The 20,745-nt window shown below is 36.4% G+C and overlaps 2 protein-coding genes across 2 annotated transcripts; both read right to left on the minus strand.

The window, feature by feature from the left end:
• Positions 1 to 9,754: 9,754 nt before the first annotated feature.
• On the minus strand, positions 9,755 to 14,511 carry LOC115920657. The gene is made up of 2 exons (XM_030976988.1): positions 13,525 to 14,511; positions 9,755 to 13,225 (listed from the first exon to the last, which is right to left on the minus strand). The coding sequence occupies exon 2, from the start codon at positions 12,818 to 12,820 to the stop codon at positions 9,755 to 9,757; it is 3,066 nt and encodes a 1,021-aa protein (XP_030832848.1). The 5' UTR covers positions 12,821 to 13,225; positions 13,525 to 14,511.
• On the minus strand, positions 13,050 to 15,612 carry LOC115920658. The gene is made up of 4 exons (XM_030976989.1): positions 15,538 to 15,612; positions 15,190 to 15,315; positions 14,861 to 14,963; positions 13,050 to 13,225 (listed from the first exon to the last, which is right to left on the minus strand). The coding sequence occupies exons 1-4, from the start codon at positions 15,604 to 15,606 to the stop codon at positions 13,050 to 13,052; spliced, it is 474 nt and encodes a 157-aa protein (XP_030832849.1). The 5' UTR covers positions 15,607 to 15,612.
• Positions 15,613 to 20,745: the final 5,133 nt, after the last annotated feature.

Genomic DNA, 20,745 nt, shown 5'->3' on the forward strand with positions numbered 1-20,745 from the left:
TCTGAAAAATAAAAAAGAGATAAATAATTAAGGAATTCTTAACGACATGCACATATAATTATAATTGATTAAGTTGGGGATTTTGTCCATTTGAATTGATCATACCGTTTTCGTCCCATTACTGAAATTTACTTTATCTTTTACTTTAGTTCTGAGTGCTGGTACACAGTACGATTATATTTAAGCAGAAATGAAATCCACCATTTTAAAGACCGACTAGCGGAGCTAATTGGTAACTGATGCCTTTCAAAATAGAACACTGTCTTTGATTCTAACCCAGACGTCCTGTTTCAAGACCTTTGCTCTATCCAAGAAACCTGTCATTCTTTCGTATTTCTATTAAATTATTCGTTACTTCTTTTTGTTCTTCTTTCTGTTGGCCATCTACATGTACTTAAACTTTGCTGTCCTGATCGTTATCTTATAAAAACCTATGCTCTGTTCTGGAGTTTCTGTCCATTTGTTGTTGTCTTTTAAGACAGTGTAAGAATAGAAAATTATAATAGCCATACTGAGATGGGATCTTTCTTACCTGAAGCTCATCCTCTAGTTGCTTCTGTCTATTCTCAGCTAGAAATAATTTCTTCTCCAGTAGATCGAGCATTTCTACCAAAGTGAATGCTCTACCTTCAAGCTCCTATATAAGAGATAAAGGTTTGCACAATTATGTTCATTTACCATCTCCGCCATCATCATTACTAGTATTTTTCAGCAGATAACCATTTGTTGTCATAAGTTCATATTCCTGAGGAGAACAAGTATGTCTAGCATATGTGCCTGTACATGTAGATTGGAAAGCAAATGTTGCTTTGAATGTATTAGGAGTTGTATTGGAAATTGCGAAAAATGTCGACTACTTTATTTCTTTTTACTAATGTAGCTTTTGCTTATTAAAAGTCTGGTTGAATGGTAAAAACAGGGCATCGATGTGCTTATTTAAATATGCACGCGGATTCTAAGCGTTTTCCGAGATATCATTTCAATTCCCCCCCCCCCAAAAAAAAAAAGAAGAGAAGAGAAATAAAATAAAACTAAAATAATTATAATGATAATAAATAAATAAATAAATGAAAAAATGTTAATGTTAATTATTGTTTTTACTAACCTCATTGCTTTTCTTCTGGAACTCTATTTGGTGTTTTAGACCTCTGTTATGAACGTTAAGATCTTTGTTATCAGCTTTGTAATCAGCAACCTTATTCTTGGCAAGCTGTAGGGATGTCATAATACAGTAAAGTTTAGATTTATTAGTGACAAATAGAATAATGTGACAATTCAATAATGACTATGTAAGTTATTTAGGACTCATGAGTACTAGAATTTCAATGAAAAGAAGAAAAGAAAGAATGCCAAAGCCGGTAGAATTCCAATAATGAATATTTTATTACCTGACACAAAAATTCGAGGCAATATAATGTTTTCTTTCTTCTTTAGAAAGAAAAAAAACACAATCTATATCTTTATGGTCATAAACTGGTAGAATAAAGTTTTTACCTTGATTTCATACTCGAGTATCGTATTCTTCTCTTCAATATTCAATCTAAGTTCTTCGGCTTCTTTGAACTTTTCCATGGCTACCTTGTTTTGCTCGGAGAAATCCTGGAATGATGAAAAGGATATATAAATTAGAAAATTTTACATATATCTTTGTAAAAACACAATCAACGGTATAAAACTTAATACTTCGTATGAATCACTACCATTCTCGTTTATTTCTGTGTTAATTTTTGTATCATTTTCTTTATTTGTTTTGTTGTGTCTAGAATGTTGAGATAGTCATGCAATATCATATTCTCACCAGGCGTTCTTTCTCAGCAGTCTCTAATTTTCTCCGAAGTTCTTTCCTGTCTGTCTGTAGGTATGCAATCTTCTGGTCGAGTATTTTAGTCGCTTTGGGGATAACATCCAGTCTTACATCGGATTCCTGAATAATCATGAACAATTTAAATATGAATTTATTATTTTGTATGTCGTATTGAAGACGATGATGATGATAATAATGCTAATAAAGGTGAAGATTTATTTATCATGCGAAACAAACTGAAATCCTAACCAATAACATAATGCAATGACTATAATAACTATGTATTAATTACTTTGTAATCTGCAACTACAATCATGAAGTAATATAGAATACTTGGAATACATTGTTAAGGTGTCTTAGATAGACCTTCAGTCCAAGTCGGAAGGTTCACGGAAACCTTGGAACCTGTGAAACCTTTGCAAATTGTGACTATTAAATCAGACCCCATTGAACCACACATTACTATATATAGCTTTAGATTGTGACATCCTTATTATATTGTGTTTGTAATCATCAACTAATTTTGTTTCTACCTGGCATTCCTTGCGGCTGTCTTCAAGTTGAACGCAAATTTCTTCCTTTTCCTCGATCAACTTTGAAGCGAGTACATGTTGATTTTCGCCGTCATGACTAACAGACTCGAACTGATCTTTCAGTATCTATCAGAATAAAGTAAATCAAATTTATTAAAGATTGGTTCAATTGTACATGTATCATGAGATGGGTTACTATCTTTTTAATAGTGATAGAACGTGTGTTTAAAAAAATAATGTTAATGGAAATAGTTTATACTTTGGTACCATGATATTATGAGCATTTTGTTTCAAGTTAAGTCAATTATAGGTTTATTATTTTAAAAATACAACAAATTTGATAAAGAAATATTCAAGAAAAATGTTATTTTCACCAATAGCACGATATCGGAAATTATGAGAATATCTAAATTTCACAAAATTGTCGTCAAGATTACTTCTCAAATGAACGGAATGTCAACAAAATTCATATATATAAATAAAAGCATTTCAATTCTAAGAGGAAAAATGACCGTGATAATCTTCTAAATACCTGATATTGTGTCTGACTGCTTTGAAGTTGTGTCAAAAGATCGGTCCTTTCTTTCTCCCATTTCAAAGTTTCTACTTCAAATTCCGCTTTCTCGCCTTCTGCAGCGGCGACTTTCTGTTCTAAGATCTGTAGAAAATAGGAAAATATATACATTTAGAGGTTAGAAGAATAAAAGAGATTCATGATGTAATTACGTAACCCGTCTATAGAACGCTTGAAGCTACGACGCGAAGTCATCAAAATCTAAGCGTAAAGAAAGTCACATTTGATTTGATATTGAGGAAAGATTCATATTATATAAGGATAAATTGTTTATTCTTTTGAATATGAGCCAATAAGTGAAAGACATCGACAAATCTGCGAATTAATGATATATGTTCTCATTTATAAAATGAGGAGACTGTAATTTTGTCCTTATTTTAGAATACATGTCCCTATTTGAATAGCACTGGAAAATAATCCATTGTAAAGTCTCTTTAAAATGTATTACCTGACATAGCGCCATATTTTTCTCAAGCTCCTCGAATAGTCCATCCTCTAATTGACTCTCAACCGATGAAGTTTCCTGGCGGAGTTTCTCATTGCTTTGGCTCAGAATTTCAACTTCTTCCTGGAGATGCTGGTCGTAAGAAATTTTTAGAATAGATATAAATATGTTAAAGAATACCCGTGATTTTTGTTTTTGTTAAAGTATGTTTGTAACAAAACGAAAACACTTCACCATAACTTGAAAACTTAAACTCGGCAAAAAAGAATTGTGATAGGAAAGAACAAATTCTTACTGCATAGAAGTTTAACAATTACAATATTACAAAAATATAATATGTACACAAATTGCGGCTAAAATTTTGCCTTCATCATTATATTTCAAAGCGTTGAATGTGTCAGAAAACATGATTTTATAATGACATATATTCCATGGTTGCTATACTGTATATACCTTGATTAGATTACGCGTGGATCCGAGTGAAGTAGAAAGGAGTTTATTTTCCTCCTTCAGTTTGGTAGCAAGTTCTTGCTTCTCGCCTTCTGCTTCTAAAGAATCCAGTTTATCTTCCAAAACCTGTTAGGAAGAGATGAAACTTGTTTCATATACATTTTCCTTTTCAAAGTCAAGAGAAGAGAATTTATGATTTCACAGTTTCTTTTCAAAAGGTATTTCAGTCGTTGCACATACATATAAGTCCTTCTACAGTACACAGTGTATTTTATATTTTTAGATGTAACAATTAATTAATTTACTAATTAGCCAATCAAAAGGTCAAGAACAAAGACTGATTGATGTTTGAAAAGAGGATCGTTATAGGTATGTGGATTCGAGGTAACTGGTACTTGCAATTCAAGTATCAGACTTTGGTTTTGTCCATGCACTTTTGCAAAGTATGAAAACAATGAAAAAAAAATTAAGAAATAATGTATTAGTCATCTATTAACATGTATGTATAATGAATCATCGTTTGAAGTGAAGCTCATTTTTTAATGATTATCTTTTATCATGTAAAATCATAGCTGTTAAAATCCATCAAATAACTTGACTTACATGCCTCTCTGTGTAAGCCTGCCCTAACTCAGTTGATAGCCTATAGTTATCGTCAGCCAAGTTGTCAGCGAGAGATTGAAACTCTAGCTTCTCCTCAAGTAAAATGTCGAATTCTTTATCCAGGTCCTATGAGAGAGAGAGAGAGAGAGAGAGAGAGAGAGAGAGGGAGAGAGAGAGAGAGAGAGAGAGAGAGAGAGAGAAGAGAGAGAGAGAGAGAGAGGGGAGAGAGAGAGAGAGAGAGAGAGAGAGAGAGAGAGAGACGAAGAGGGGGTGGGGATAGAAAGAAACGAACAGACAGACAGACAGACAGAGGCAGAGTGAGAGAGAGAGAGAGAGAAAGTTAAGTAATTATATCATTGTTCAATAGAATAATGTAATTTCGTTATGAAAGTAATACACATTGTATATCTGTAATATTGATATATTTTTCAAAGCTTTCTCAAAGGTTCTTTATATTCCTAATTTATTCAAAGTTACCTGATATTTCTGATTGGCCTCCTCAAGCTGAGTTGAGAGATCGTCTTGTTTCTCTGCCTGACTTTCAGGTTGTTTCTTTTCAGGATCTGTTTTCTTCCTAATAACCTGGATTTTCTCCCCCAGTACCTTAATGAATACATTGAATACTATGTTGTATAATACAATGTACTTCAAAATATCGAGGGGGGGGGGGGGGATACATATAGAATATATACAATTTGTATTAAGCCACTGGTATAATAATACCTCTTACATAGAATAATTGTAATAGTCTAGTTTGTACATATGATTTGTTTTTTATTCTCATTTCCAATCTCCGTTTAAATTACGTGGTGTTTTTTCCAAGGGTTTGGGTCTGTACTTTATCCTATGCAACTCAAGCTATATAAGTTATTAATGTTGAGTCATTTTTTTTCTATTTGATTTCATTGCTTTAGATAGTAATTGATTATACTTTGCAAACTGATTTTCTATCTTGTCCTAATCTTTGTAATGAACTTGTTACATTTTGAATCTCTCTCGTTAAAACAAACTTACTCAGAAGAACAACATAATAAGAAAATGTACCTGACGTTGTTTGGGACCCGTCCTGAGTTGAAATTTCTGTTCATGTCTCTCCTCTGTGAAACTATCAGAGCGAGGCTGGAATGATTCTTTCTCCTCTTGCAGTGGTTTTATCTCGTCGTCCCATTCTAGACCGCCCTCTTGGTCCTCAACCGTGAAACTCTCTTCTGGTTCCTAGGAAGAATGATTAAGAAAATTGTAACACAATTATGGATGGTGGATTTATTAATGTTACTTGGGAAAACACTAACTTTTTCCGTTGTCCGTTACTAGAATGTTTTTGATTTTCCTCCCTGTCCTAACCTCTGTGATGAACTTGTTAAATGTTCAATCTATCTTGTTTAAGCAAACTCACTCAGAAAAACAAACTATAAGAAAATTTACCTGACGTTGTTTGGGGGCCTTCCTGAGTTGAAAAGTCTGGTTATATCCCTCTTCTTTAAAACTATCAGCGCGATGTTGGAATGATTCTCTCTCCTCCTGTAGTGGTTCTCTATCCTCTGGCAGTGGTTCTATGTCGTCGTCCCATTCAAAATCATTATCTAGATCCTCAGCAGTGAAACTCTCTTCTGGTTCCTTTAAAAAATGAATAATAATTTCTGGTTTAAGGCACGAACTTCAAGGCAGGATGACTAAGAGAAGAGTAACAGAATTATATGGGTTGTGGATTTTTGTTTACTTGGGGAAAATACTAACTGTCTCCGTTGTCCGTTTCTAGAATGTCATTTGTCTATGTTATGTTTAACGCAGGTTTTTTAAAAAACATTTTGACTTGTGATTGTGTATTTTGTATACCTGATATTGTTGGTGACGTTTACTGAGCTGAGCTGAAAGTTCGTCTTTTTCTTTCTCCAAGCTGATAGTACGAACTTGCAGTTCTTGTTTCTCCGCATACACAGCCGCGAATCCCTCTTCCAATTCCTATCAAATTGAATTCAATTTGCACAGTAAATCTACATTAAGCAAATATGGAGCTGGAGAAAAAACAAAAGTCATGGAAAAAAATTGTAACTGAAGGTATAAGATTGTCTATACACCTATTTTCGATATCGTTTTAAGTTTAACTCATTTTAATCTTTCGAGGATATTGTCATTACGCAATGGATATAAAATAAACCTATCGAAACATAGAGTATTAGAGTATTTTCAATCATCATTGAGAGTTCATACCTGGTATTGTTTGCGAGTCTCACTGAGCTGAGCCGACAAATCATCTCTCCCCTCTTCCATGATTTCTGCGCGAGATTGAAGCTGTTCTTTCTCTTCATTCACAGCAGTTAACTGATTGTCCAGTTCCTACATGCATATCAAATAAAATATAAATAAGATATGATTTAATACACACATTGTTTAATTGGTATAATGTTGTTTATTAATGCATTTTGAATATGTACTTTCATATAATATGTGTTAATTAAAGACAATGATATTGTCTTAATTATTATATTATCATTGATGTAGAATACATTAATGCCACAGTTTATGTAATGTAAACCAACAGCGTGATAATTTACTGTCTGTTTATCTCGCCCACATTGTTGTATACTATGAATCAGATATATGTTGATAAGAATCTATACTTGTCTTGTATTTATGTTTGGCACATCTGATTGATTTGCAGGGTTTTCTTTATGCGATGATGATGATCAACAAATAAATGGGCTCATCACCCAACCTACCATCAAGCTGCTCTCAAGTTTCTTTATTGCTGCCTTATCCGTATTACGACAAATTATACAAAGTCATTTGCATAAGAAAAACACGTATAAATCCAATTTCCTACATTTTCCCCGCTTGGGAATCTTTTGCCCACAAAAGAATAAAATGAATTACAGGTAAATTTCAAATTCATCTCTGTTTATAAACATACTTGTATATGATATACATTATTATAAATTGTTTTACATATGTTATACACATACCAGTTTTGTTTATATATACATGTAGTTTACATTCCAAAACACTCTTAATACAATTTGTTGCACTCAGATGACCTGGAAATAATCTGTAATCCAACATTAATACCTGTATGCAAACATCTGATAAAACGATATTCTTTTTTATGCATTTACACATACAAATTTAAATGCCAATAGAATAAGCATACATATGCAAAGTATCATCAAAACAGTAATTTTCTTCTCTTCTTCTCACATATATATACCCGAAAGTTGACATTCGTTGTTTCAATACTCCATATTCATCAACTCCACAAAATACATAAGGTATTGAATTTGAACACAAACATTTCAGCAAATAGGAAATAGGAAATAGGAAAGGGTAGAATATATATAAACAGGTCCAAGCTCTTCCCCGCTTGTTTCAGGATACACACTTCCAACTCACAACAATGCGCTACCTTATCGACGATCTGGGTAGATGATGAGGATTACTGTGCGTTCCCTTTGATGATCTACTTGATCGCCTTGGATTAGGTATTTCCTGATTGACAGTTACTTGTGAATCTTCTATTTCAGTTTGACCATCGTATATCCATTGAAAGTCATTCTGATCATCCTCATCACTACTGTCATCATCTTCATCACTACTTGAGTCACTTTCTTCGACATCGTTCTCATGATAGTTGTCAATATCGTCTCTGCCATCATCTGGTAGTACTTCATCTAGTTCATTTACTTCTGCTCGAGGATCCAAAATCAACCTTCTACGATTCACCCATTTAGGTACTCCTCCCATGGTAGGTCGTATCTTGAAGAGATCATTCTCATCATTCTTCTCGACAATAACGTAAGGTATCTCATAGAATTTGTCTTCTAGCTTGTGTCTCTCAGTGAAAGCATTTCTCTTCAGGAGCACTCTATCACCAACTTCCAATGCAGGATTAGTGACGTGGTCATCTTGCGCTCTTGCTGCCTTATCAGCTGCTTCACTCAGTCTATCTGAAACAATCTGGTAGGCCCTGTCGATCAAGTCTGCTTGTGTCTGGATATAGTCTTGTTCCCATTCATTGGACACATGGTTCAAAAGTTGATCAATGGGTAGGGTCGGCTTCCTAGCAAACATCAAAAAGTAAGGTGAGACCCTGGTTACCTTGTGAGGGGTGGTATTGTAGATGTAGACAATATGCTGCAAAAGTTCTGGCCATCGACGTCGTTCCCCTGGTTCTAGAGATCGAATCAGCCCACACAACGTCTTGTTAAAACGCTCGCACTGACCATTACCAGCAGGGTGGTACGCTGTAGTGCGTGATTTCTTCATGCCATACAACTTGCAAAGTTCCAGAATAATCGTATTCTCGAAAGACCTTCCTTGGTCGGAATGGATTCTTCCTGGAATACCATAATGTGTAAACCAGGAATCACGCAAAGTCTTGGCCACTGTCAACGCTGTCTGATCCCTGCAGGGCACTGCTTGGCAATACTTGCTAAATACATCCGTGATTACTAACACATCCTCGTAACCACCTCTGCCCTTATCCAGCTTCAGAAAGTCAACAGCTACTATCTCCTGGGGCCGAAATGCAAGTAGATGCCTTTGGGGAGGGCAGATAGCTGGCGTAGGTACCTTTGACATAGTACATCTATAACACTTCTTGATGTAAAGTCTTACTTCCCCACTCATTCCTGGCCAATAGCATCTGTCTCTCAGTAGGTTCACTGTTCTGTCCACTCCTTGGTGGCCCCATCTGTCATGAGTCAAATTCAGCATGGTTTCTCTCAACACTTGGGGTACTAACAGCTGTCGTACCTTGCCAAGAATGGCATCATCCACCTCCCTATACAAGACCCCTCGATATTCTCGATATCGTGACCACTGTCTCAGCCATCCAGATAAACACGGCATCGAGGTATCGAAGTCCTGACCAGGCATCCATCCCTTCTTCCACAAACGCGAGACCTCTTGCAGAACTTCATCTTTCTCTTGGAGATCCGCAAGCTCAGCATAGCTGTAAGAGGGCAATACATTGACACTGTGCTCTTCACTAACCCTTCTCACCTCAATCTTCTGACATCCTCTCAAAGAAGATTGATCATCCTTGGGTAGCTCCGTAGAACATGTCACCTCACTTAGCACTGATGCGACTTCTGCACTCGACATGTCTTCTGGTCTCCTACTAAGAGCATCAGCGCATCGGTTACTCTTACCCGACCTGTACTTCACCTCTATATCAAAGGGTGCCAGTTGTGCGACCCATCTGGACTCAGTGGCTCCTAACTTCGCTGAGTTTAAATGCGCCAAAGGGTTGTTATCTGTCAACACAGTACAGTGAGCTCCCATGAGATAGGGTGCAAACTTTTCCGTCACAGCCCATTTAAGGGCAAGTAGTTCAAGTTTGAAACTGCTCAAGTCTGCATAGTTCTTCTCTGCCCCTCGCAAACTCCTGCTTGCGTATGCGATAGGATGGGGTCGACCATCATCTCCATTCTGAAGTAAGCATGCCCCAAGCCTTTCAGGGAAGCATCCGTCTCCACGATGAAGTCCTTGTCAAACTTGGGGTAGGTAAGCACTGGGGCACTAGTAAGTTGCGACTTCAAACTTACAAATGCATCTTCTTGTTCTTGTCCCCACTCGAAGTCTGTCTTGCTGCTTTTCCCTTTCAGAGCAACCTTATGCAGAGGACCAGCCATGTGAGAGAATCCTTCCATGAAGCGACGATAATAGGATGCTAATCCTAAGAACGAGCTAACTTCCTTGCCATTCTTGGGTCGTGGCCACTCCTGGACTTTATTCACCTTTTCAGGATCTACCCTGACTCCTTCACTTGTTACTACATGTCCAAGGTACTTGACCTCTTGGCGGAAGAATTCACACTTCTTGCCTTTCACCTTGAGTCCGTTCTCTTCAAGTCGTGTTAAGACCAAGTCCAACCTCTCCAAATGCTGCTCAAGAGTAGAAGAGAACACCAAAATATCATCCAGATACAATATAACTTGGCTAAGATTAAGATCTCCCAGAATATACTCCATCGTTCTCTGAAATGTACCTGGACTATTACAAAGTCCTTGGGGCATCCTGGTAAACTCGAAAAGTCCCCAAGGAACTCGGAAAGCCGTCTTGTCCACTGATGCAGGGTCCATCACTACTTGGAAGTAGCCATGTGCTAGATCCATTGTGGAGAAATACTTGGCATCTGTCAGTGCATCCAAAGTTTCCTCTATCCTAGGTAATGGAAACGAATCTCTTACAGTGCGTTCATTAACCTTCCTGTAATCAATGCATAATCTGAGTGATCCATCCTTCTTCTTCACAAGAACAATGGGGCTTGCATACGGACTTTTTGATGGGCGGATTATCCCTTGATCCAACATCTCCTGGAGCATCTTCTTGACATCATTGACCAACGTTGGGGGTATGCGCCTGTAAGGGAGCCTAATCGTAGGTCCTTCAGTCATCTGTATCACGTGAGGCACAACACTGCATTCCCCTAAATCAAAGCTTCCTGATGAAAACACTGTAGCATGCTTGTCGAGCAACTGTGTCACCAACATCTTAGCTTCGCTGGAAAGTCCGTCCAACTTGACTCCAGTAGGAAGATCCGGAAGACCGTCATCTGTTTCCTTAATGTCAATATCCGACATTACACTTTCAGATACCTTGTCATCTTCTGCTTCTTCTGCAACCACATCACGAACAGAAACCAATATCTTGTCCTCCTCAAGGTCAAGACAAACCTCTTTCCTTCTTTGGACCATTACTGCTTCTGCTACCTGAGTGTGAGATGGTAAATGAATAATGTTCTCCGATCTGTTAGCCAGCAGCACTTCCACTAATTTCCCATCAGGTTCTTGGCACCCTTCTATTGCATTGATTGCGTAGACTGGGCGTGTTGCATCTCTCACCAATATCTCTCCTATTGAATGACCATCTGTCTCTATTTGACACCTTACCCTTCTTATGCTAAAGGGTTGAAGAACTTCAACACACCCAGTCTGTACAGGGATAGGTGAGCAGGAGGCCGCTGTTCTCTCATTCACTTTCTGCTTCGCAGACTTCAGAACATCAATTAACCCTGACGGACCGATAGTGTCAAAGATATTACATCCTATCAGGACGGGATACTCCGGTGTAGTAGCCGTAGCATTGTGGCATGCCCTGTCCGCTGCAATCATAAAACTTCCAAGGAGGGAATATCCTTCCAGGTGTATTGGGACTTCGATGTAGCCCTCAATTGGGATATCTATCCCACCGATTCCCACGATATCTAGAAATAGTCCAGACATTGAGTGCAGCTCCCCCAGATGTACCTTCAGCTGTTCATGGTATACCGAAGCGGGTATTATGGACGTTTCCGCTCCCGAGTCTAATACACATCCTATGTCCAAGCCCCCGATGGTCACTACCGACTTTGGACTTCGTGATACAAGTCTCTTTATCAATGGATCTACTGACCCCTCCTTCTGACCTTGGATCAAACTGATGTTTGCTTGAGAGTTCTCTCGGGTATTCTCTGTACTCTTGTTTAAGGGACAGTCCTTCTTAAGATGCCCAGGCATCTTGCAAGAAAAGCACCTTCTGCTAGATGAACAATCATTCCTGTGATGGCCCTTCTCACCACAGTTGTAGCAAATGAGCTTTCTTCCTTGCCATTCCTTCTGTCCACCACTGTATTCCTTCTGTCCACCACTGTTCCTTTGTAAATTCTTTACAGCCTCTACTAATTCACTAACTTGTCTCGTTAAAGAAGATAGGTCGTCCTTCAGTTCTCTGACTTCATTTCTCTCTGTAGTTGAGGGGGTTGCCACCAGTGCTTCCTGGACTTTCACTTTTGTTGAAGGCTCCTGATCCCTGAAAAGATCCAACACTTCCTCACGCATTTCCAGGAACTTTTTCCCTTTAGAGGCCATCTCTATTCGTCGAAGTTCTCTCTTTATCCCGGTGTCTCTCACTCCCCGTACAAAGTTTTCCTTTAGAGAACTGTCGCGAAGAAGCTCAAGGGCCCTCCTCTCATCTGTAGAGGAGGCTGCCTTTTCCATGCGTGAATACAGTCTCATCAATACACGGCTATAATCAGCAAGACCTTCACCTTCTCTCTGGATTCTTGTGTGAAATTCAGCACTCAGTGACTGAACAGATTCTGCAGGTCCAAACAGTGAATTTAGCACATCTACTAGCTGATCAAAGTCCTCTCTTACTGACAGATCCCTACACAGAACTTCTTCCTTCACGACACCGACAAGATGATCGATTAATGCTTGAGCCTTGTCTTTCCCTTCAAGCCTGTACCTCTTGGCATAAACAGCAAAATCATCCAGCCATTCCTTTAATGAAGGTTCCCCTGGGGCTCTTGGTGGACCTTTAAACTTTTGAAGTTTAATCTTTGGTGCAGGAGTTGTCTGTCGTAGAGCTAGTCCTTGCATGACACCTGTCAACGCCTGCAGCATCTCTGCCATACTCGTATCTTCAGCCATCGTTACAAGGGCTAAATGAAACTAAAACTGCAAGTACAAGTTAGTAAACAATTGGCAATAATTATATTTATTGGCAATAATGACTGTGTTTACAACTAAACTTACACCAATACTTGGAACTGCAACAAATTAATATTGCATGCAAAAAAACAACTTTGACTCGTTAAAGTCCTGTGACACTCCAAGTGTCTTTCTTGACCAAGGGGTTTTTCTCCTTCAGCTGATGAACTCAGTCGTAGCATCTGCGATAATCTGCGATGATCCACAAACATCCGTATCCCATCCTCGTCGCCATTTGTCGTAATACGGATAAGGCAGCAATAAAGAAACTTGAGAGCAGCTTGATGGTAGGTTGGGTGATGAGCCCATTTATTTGTTGATCATCATCATCGCATAAAGAAAACCCTGCAAATCAATCAGATGTGCCAAACATAAATACAAGACAAGTATAGATTCTTATCAACATATATCTGATTCATAGTATACAACAATGTGGGCGAGATAAACAGACAGTAAATTATCACGCTGTTGGTTTACATTACATAAACTGTGGCATTAATGTATTCTACATCAATGATAATATAATAATTAAGACAATATCATTGTCTTTAATTAACACATATTATATGAAAGTACATATTCAAAATGCATTAATAAACAACATTATACCAATTAAACAATGTGTGTATTAAATCATATCCTACCCAAGGTCTCTGAAGCAACAAGCCGGAGCAGCTCCCGGCTCCCAAAATACAACGCAGTCCCAGCTAGACCACACTACAGCTTCCAGCAAACCTCGCTAGCATGTCGCCTATAACAAATCATTAAAACATCCTTATAGTATACTAATAACATATTATATAAAGTAACTCACCAATTAAATTATCATACAAATATTCCATGGGCGCCGCCATCTTTATCACAATATTAACACCATTCGCCCTCAACGGCGAAATCATTACAATCAATTATTCACGCACTAAATACAGGTAGGCGTTAACCACTAACCATTTAAATGACAATTTATCTAAACATCATATAGAATAAATGTAATAACATTTATTTAAACGATCAATGTAATTTGATTAACTGGATACCATATCCCTATGAAGACATACTATTCTGACTAACGGAAGTTGTCAAGTACAAAATCAAATACATTCTCCTTCCAAAATAATCCTTATTTTCCTCTCCTGAAGGACATAAAAACATTTCATAGACATGTATCAAAGCTTACAATCTTTACTATCAAAGTGACATTTAAAGAAAACAACTTACTTCGTTCAAAGGTGTAAAACGTAACAAGGGCGTTGCACACTAATAGACAGCCCGACACACGCACCACCTCCTTCGCCCGTGGCAAGATGCAATGTGTGCCTACGTATCTGCTATGTCAGGCAGATTCCCGCGCCCACATATAAAGACCTATCACAATTCTATAAACAAAATATCCTTCCTCTTTTTGCTATTCTTGTACAAACACCTTTTGAATAAAGTAAAATTAAGTTATTACACATTATATGCAATCTTATTCCTTTTTTACATAGACTCACAATATAACAATTCTTCCTCAAGATACCAAAACAAACTTATAAATCGAGGAACTACATTTCATTCACCGTATTTTTAAACGGCAGTTTTATGCAAATTATACAAAGTCATTTGCATAAGAAAAACACGTATAAATCCAATTTCCTACAGATTGATATTTGTATCAAAGAAACCGATGGAGATTAGGAGGCGGAGAACCGGCGAACCATACACTTAAAATAATTTCATGAATTCATTATATTTTATCATAGGTGAACATTGATTCAAAATCATATTGCTAAATCCTAACAAATAAGTATACCAATACTGCAAATGAAAGAAGGAACAGAAATGTTTTTTTTTTTAATAAAAATTAACTTACCCTCTTGTCCTTCTGTCGTTAGTATTATTATTTTCCATTCTTCTAGGCTGTGTTTAATGCAGGCTTTAAAACAAAAATTGAATTGTGGTTTTGTATTTTGTATACCTGATATTGCTGGAGACTTTTACTGAGCTGAGCTGAAAGTTCGTCTTTCTCATTCTCCAAGCTGATAGTACGAACGTGCAGTTCTTGTTTCTCCGCATACACAGCCGCGAATCCCTCGTCCAATTCCTATCAAAATGAATTCAATTTGCACAGTAAATCTACATTAAACAGCTAAGGAGCTGGAGAGAAAACGAAAGCCATGGAATTTCTTTATTCAACTGAAGATACAAGATTGTCTACGCATTTATTTTCAATATCATTTTAAGTTTAACTCTTCTTAATCTTTCGAAGATATGGTGATTACATTAAACAGATATTAATAAACCTAGTAATCATGATTGAGTGTTTTTACCTGGTATTGTTTGCGAGTCTCACTAAGCTGAGCCGACAAATCATCTCTCCCCTCTTCCATTCTGTCAGCGCGAGATTGGAAATGTTCTTTCTCTTCATTCACAGCTGTTAATTGATTTTCCAGTTCCTACATCAAATAAGAATAAATACTGGATGGATATTTGTGTCAAAGAAACCGATGGAAATTGACAGGCGAAGAACCTGCGAACAATACACTTACAATAATTTCATGAATTCATAATATTTCATCATAGATGAACAATGGTTTCAAGATCATATTGCTATACCAATACTGCAAATGAAGGAAGGAACAGAAAGAATTTTTTTTTTTTTTAAAGATTTAACTTACCTTCTTATCCTTCTGGATGGTTTTAATTTTAGAAGAAAGTTTGTCCTTTTCTTTCTTTCTCACTTCCATCCGACTTTCGAACTCCTTGATTTGGTAGGTAGCTTTGAAAAACCTTTCCTCCGCCTCCTGTTGATCACAAGAGAAGGAAAAAAGACATCGCGCAATAAACATCATGAAATACTCAATTTCTGATGATTATTTCCGATAGCGTAGCCTGCAAAAGAATGAGGCGACGTCTGCCCATCCCCCCCCAAATCAATGTCACTTGCAGAGGGTAACATACAGGAAGCCCAAGAAACCTACAAGAAATCACCCCGTTTTGCTTATTTCTGGGTATTGACAAGATTCATATTTACCCTTTTCTCTATAAAGCTTATAGGCTAGAGGAAATGGGGTAATAGCGGTACATTTTGTTATTTTATTTGATACACAGCTATCTTTATAATTATCACTTTCATAACAAATGAGGTTATTCTGTTAAATCCCATTTATGAGGGTGGTAGTACTTGTTTTAATTCTAACGAATAATGCTCTGTGCTCTCAGAAGAATCCTATACAAGTAATTTAATTCTTGACAATATTCTCGTGTTGGCCAAGCTACCTGACAGTTTTGTTGACTCTGCTCTAGTTCTGTGTAGATGTCGGCCATTTTGGTGTTCAAGTGAGCGATCTTTCCTCGCAGCTTCTCAGCATCTTGAGTCATGGCTTCAATCTTTTCCTCGTTGTCCTGTGAAAGATTATAGTTAACATCAGTGTGCTGATTGTCCACTTAAAACCCGCGAGCCCGGACCAACCAAATTGTATCGATAGGGTATAGTAAACATAATTATATTTAAAATCATATTTGCCCCGACTTGAATGCAAAACATTGTATTCCTTGATAGTTTTTACTAAATTGAATTCGGGAAAGTGTTATTGTGTCCGGGGGAAATGCACGAACCTTTAAGTAAAGATATACAGACTTTGAAATTTTGTTACAGAAAACGTTAGTTAAAGATTTGCGAATGTAGGCTTACTTTAAATTTTAAAAAAATGAAGAGAGTCGCGTTTACATGTATTTTCAGTGGAGAAAGCTCATGATTATATTTCCTTTTTATTATAATTTCATTAATTTGTTTTGTCATTAATTATTGTAAAATCATTTACATCTGACTAGTTTTTTAAAGAAAAGATTGTTAAACATTTTAAATTGGTAAACAAGCGGTATAAATAATCTCTAAAACTAAAATTTACTTCTTGGACCACGACTACGTTGACCACCTTCTCCTTGCGAGAGGTATGCTGGGTCTTCACGCGGTGTTTCTCCTTTTCTTCCTGAAATAAAATGTTGAAAATATCAATAGTGAAGAGTATTCATTCTATCAAACAATCAACCAAAATACATGCATATGTACATTTTATCAGAAGATATTAACTTTCAATTTTGATGATTGGAAACTATTGATGATATTTCGATATTACCAAAATACATGCATATGTACATTTTATCAGAAGATATTAACTTTCAATTTTGATGATTGGAAACTATTGATGATATTTCGATATACCAATATAAATAGCTTAAGATTTAAAGAAGTATTGAAAATGAGCGAATGTCTATGGCGGATAATATTCCTTAATATCTCTGTTGTTTCTTTTTACCTTTAGTTTAGACTTTAGATGTTTTAGCTTTGACTTCAGGTGAGAAACCTCAGTGGCATGACCGATGTTTTCTGTCAGAAGGCCTTCTTTTTCTCGCAGTGCGGACTGTATCAAAGCAATGACAACAATGGTGATTAGGATAAGGATTTAATTTTGCTCGTAAAAAGAACTAATCACAAAAAGAAAAGGCTTGGTAAGCGATAAACCATATTTTTCTACCTTTTTTAAAACCCTATCTCTCCTTTTCTATTTCTGTTTCTTTTTTGCTTTTCTGTAATTTTGTTCTTCTTCCTTTCTCCTTTCTTTCTTTTGTTTTCATTTATGTACTTATCTTGTTTGTTCTCCTTCTTCTTTATTTTTTCTCATCTCCTCTTTTTTTCTCATTTTCCTCTTGTAATTCTCGGTAAGCGTCCATATTGTACTTGTCTTTTTGATAAAATCAAGCGAATTTTATTCTAAAGCCAATGATGCTCTAACAATCAGACTTCAATAAGATAGATCAAATAAAAAGACGAGCACAATGATTGATTTAGTTCCTACCTGCAATCGTTCTGTGGTACGTCTCAGAAGGAGACCCGAGCACTCATACTCGTCAGAACATCGCTGAATCAAAGTGATTGATTCCTGGCGTTGATCTATCAAACCCTGAAACGACAAAGAAAATAACAAAACATATAAAAACACCCATGCAAGTCAATAAATTAAAATATTGTTGGCAACTGCATATATTTTTCCGATTCCGTCACTGCAAGGCCAAGGAAATATGAAACAAAGTTACATGTTCATGACAGTTTTCTTTTGTTTCCGTTATGTATGCTTTGGTCAAATTCGCTTTTACTCTAAATTCATGATCACGAGAGGATTTTTTTTCTTTGTATAGATACATATATTTGGTTGATATTATTATTGGCGATATGGTGGTTTTTTCATCTTTGTTTACTCATTACCAAGTATATGCATTGCATACCAAAACAAAATAAGGGATAACCTGTACCTTTTTCTTCTGCACCACATAATCTATGCTATGATTTATTGTTTTAACTTAATTTTCTTCGTGGAAACAAAACCTGAACCTACTTGATGGAGTTTGGCTAGGTTTCCTTTCTCCTTCTTAACCTGAGTTAATGCTGCTTCATGCTTTGAGATCAGACCATCTTTCTCTTGGTGTATGCGCTGCAAGTAGACAAATAAGAATAACGCCTTGAACTCGTCCGTGTCGTAAAAATGGACTTTAACTTTTGATTGACCATAACTTCTTTGATAAGCACAAAACTGAAACATAATCATTTTATGGGGACATTAAATATAGCCCACGGAAAAGAGCTGCTTATCCCTCAAATTAATGAAGACAAGATGAGAGAAACGAGCTTTCACATTAGGTCTTCACCAAACATTTCGAGATGAGTACCTTGAGTTGTGCTTATGGTACACAGGAACTTCATATTTATATATTCTAGCTGTTAATAAACTAAATACAATTCTATTTTACCTGGAGTTGTGAAGTCAGATCTTTCTTCTCTTTCTCCAAGTCGAAGAATTTCCTTTGCATGGTCAAAACAAGGCTGTCACCTCTGCCCTCTGTTCGATCATGCGCCTATATATCACAGATAATAGTTTAAGAATATTATATCTATATCTCATGATTAAGAGTACTCAACTAAAAATGGACTTCTTTTAAATCATAACAACTTTATCATATATGAAAGTCATATAAATGATTTAAAAAATAATACCTTTGGTGTGGTGAAGTTAAAGCCGCTCTTCCGAGAGAACTCTGTAGTATTGTGATGTGTCTAGAGTTGATTAACAAAAAAGAGCATTTAAGATTTGTATCCATCTTACATGTTCTGAGATGATTTCCCTAATCAAGCCTTTCCCTCTCTAAAGCCCCCCCCCCCCATAAAAAACAAATCTTTTTCACACACGATTTCATTTTCAGTTGTCATTGTTTCTATCGACTCCTTTCTAACTCTATCTATCATTCAATCCCCTCCCCCCCCCCCCCATTCTCTCTCTCTCTCTCTCTCTCTCTCTCTCTCTTTCTTTCAAACAAGTTCCCTTCAAAGAGCTTTTTATTTTGTATACATATCATCCTGGAACGATTGAATTAATTGATGTTAAATGGTACCTTAAGGTTTGTCTCCAGTTCTTGTTTCTGTTTCTGCAAGATGGCGATTTCTTTCTCCAGCTCCAAGATCTGATTGTCCTTCTTGGGTTCGCTGGTTTGTAGATTCTATTAATAAAATATCGGTAAATTAAAACTTAAGCAATAATACTTCGTGTTGTTTTTTTCTTTTATAATCAATTTCTAATTTGTATTTATTTCTTCAAAAGGGGGAAATTTATTTTGTAAAATATAGTAAAATACCTTCAATCCTACAATCGCGTCATCCTTCTGAACTTTCATTTCTCCCAGTTCCAGTTTCAGAGACAAGACTTGAGCGTTTGCCTGAAATTCAGCTGTTCGGAGGCTCTGAAAAAGAATAAAAAGTCATCTTTAAAATTATTGCAGATAGGGATTTGTGTGTATGAAATGAGATACTGACTTTAAAGAAAATATAACAAAAGGATTTTAATTTGCGTTTGTTTACCTCAATTTTTGATTCCAGTTCCTTCTTATGTTGCTCCCAATCGGCAACATCTTCGACCTTAGCATCATCTAGGGCCTGAGGGTTAGAATATACAGATATGTACTGTCAATTGGTCTATATTGCCTTATTCTTTAATACTACAAACAAAATGTTTACTCGCACACCTTAAAAACTGGATCAAATTCGGATAGCATTAGAAATAATGTTATTGATTATTACAAACTATTTTTACCATCAGTCATGTTTGGATTTCAGAGCAAAAAAAAATGTTGCTCTTGACAGTATTGCCTTGATGACGTATGATTGTATACATTTTATGCTGACTGTTTGTAATCAGTTAATGAGAAAGTTCTCATACTTTGATCTGTAGACTAAGGAAATGGTTGAGCTAGGTATTTTAATATCTAAAGTTTTCATACTTTGATCTGTAGATTGAGAAACTGGTTGAGTTGTTTGGTATCATCCAGCTCTGATTGAAGGTTCGTAACAACCTCTCCGGCTTCCTCGTAGCGCTGAAGCAAACCCTGAAGAAGAAAAAAATGATTATTATAAACTTTAACATAATTTAATTGAGGTAACCATAGACTGTTTGGCTTCATTCAGTCATTTAGCTTCAATATTAAAGTCGACACATAGAGTAAATATTTTTTTTAAGATTCATTTTGATACGTTTCCTGAGAAGTAATTTAATTTAAAGTATTTGTAGATGAATTCTTAGCCTCCGATATTTTTTTTTATTAATGTAGCATCTTATTTTTTATGGATGAAACTACTTCAGTATATATCTTTACAGGATTTTCTTCGATTCGTTGTGCAAATGGAATACTGTTGTATAGGGTTTTTGTTGTCATTGTTCCTTTGTTGTTCATCTTAATATTCACCCTGTTACCTGCCTTTAAGATGCCTCTGTTGTTAATTTTTTTTTCCTGAAATGATTAACCTACCTCAGTCTCAAGCACCTTCCTGTCATTGCCAA

This window comes from Strongylocentrotus purpuratus, unplaced genomic scaffold, assembly GCF_000002235.5.
Source record: "Strongylocentrotus purpuratus isolate Spur 01 unplaced genomic scaffold, Spur_5.0 spur5_scaffold_9, whole genome shotgun sequence".
In the NCBI taxonomy this organism is placed as follows: Eukaryota; Metazoa; Echinodermata; class Echinoidea; order Camarodonta; family Strongylocentrotidae; genus Strongylocentrotus; species Strongylocentrotus purpuratus.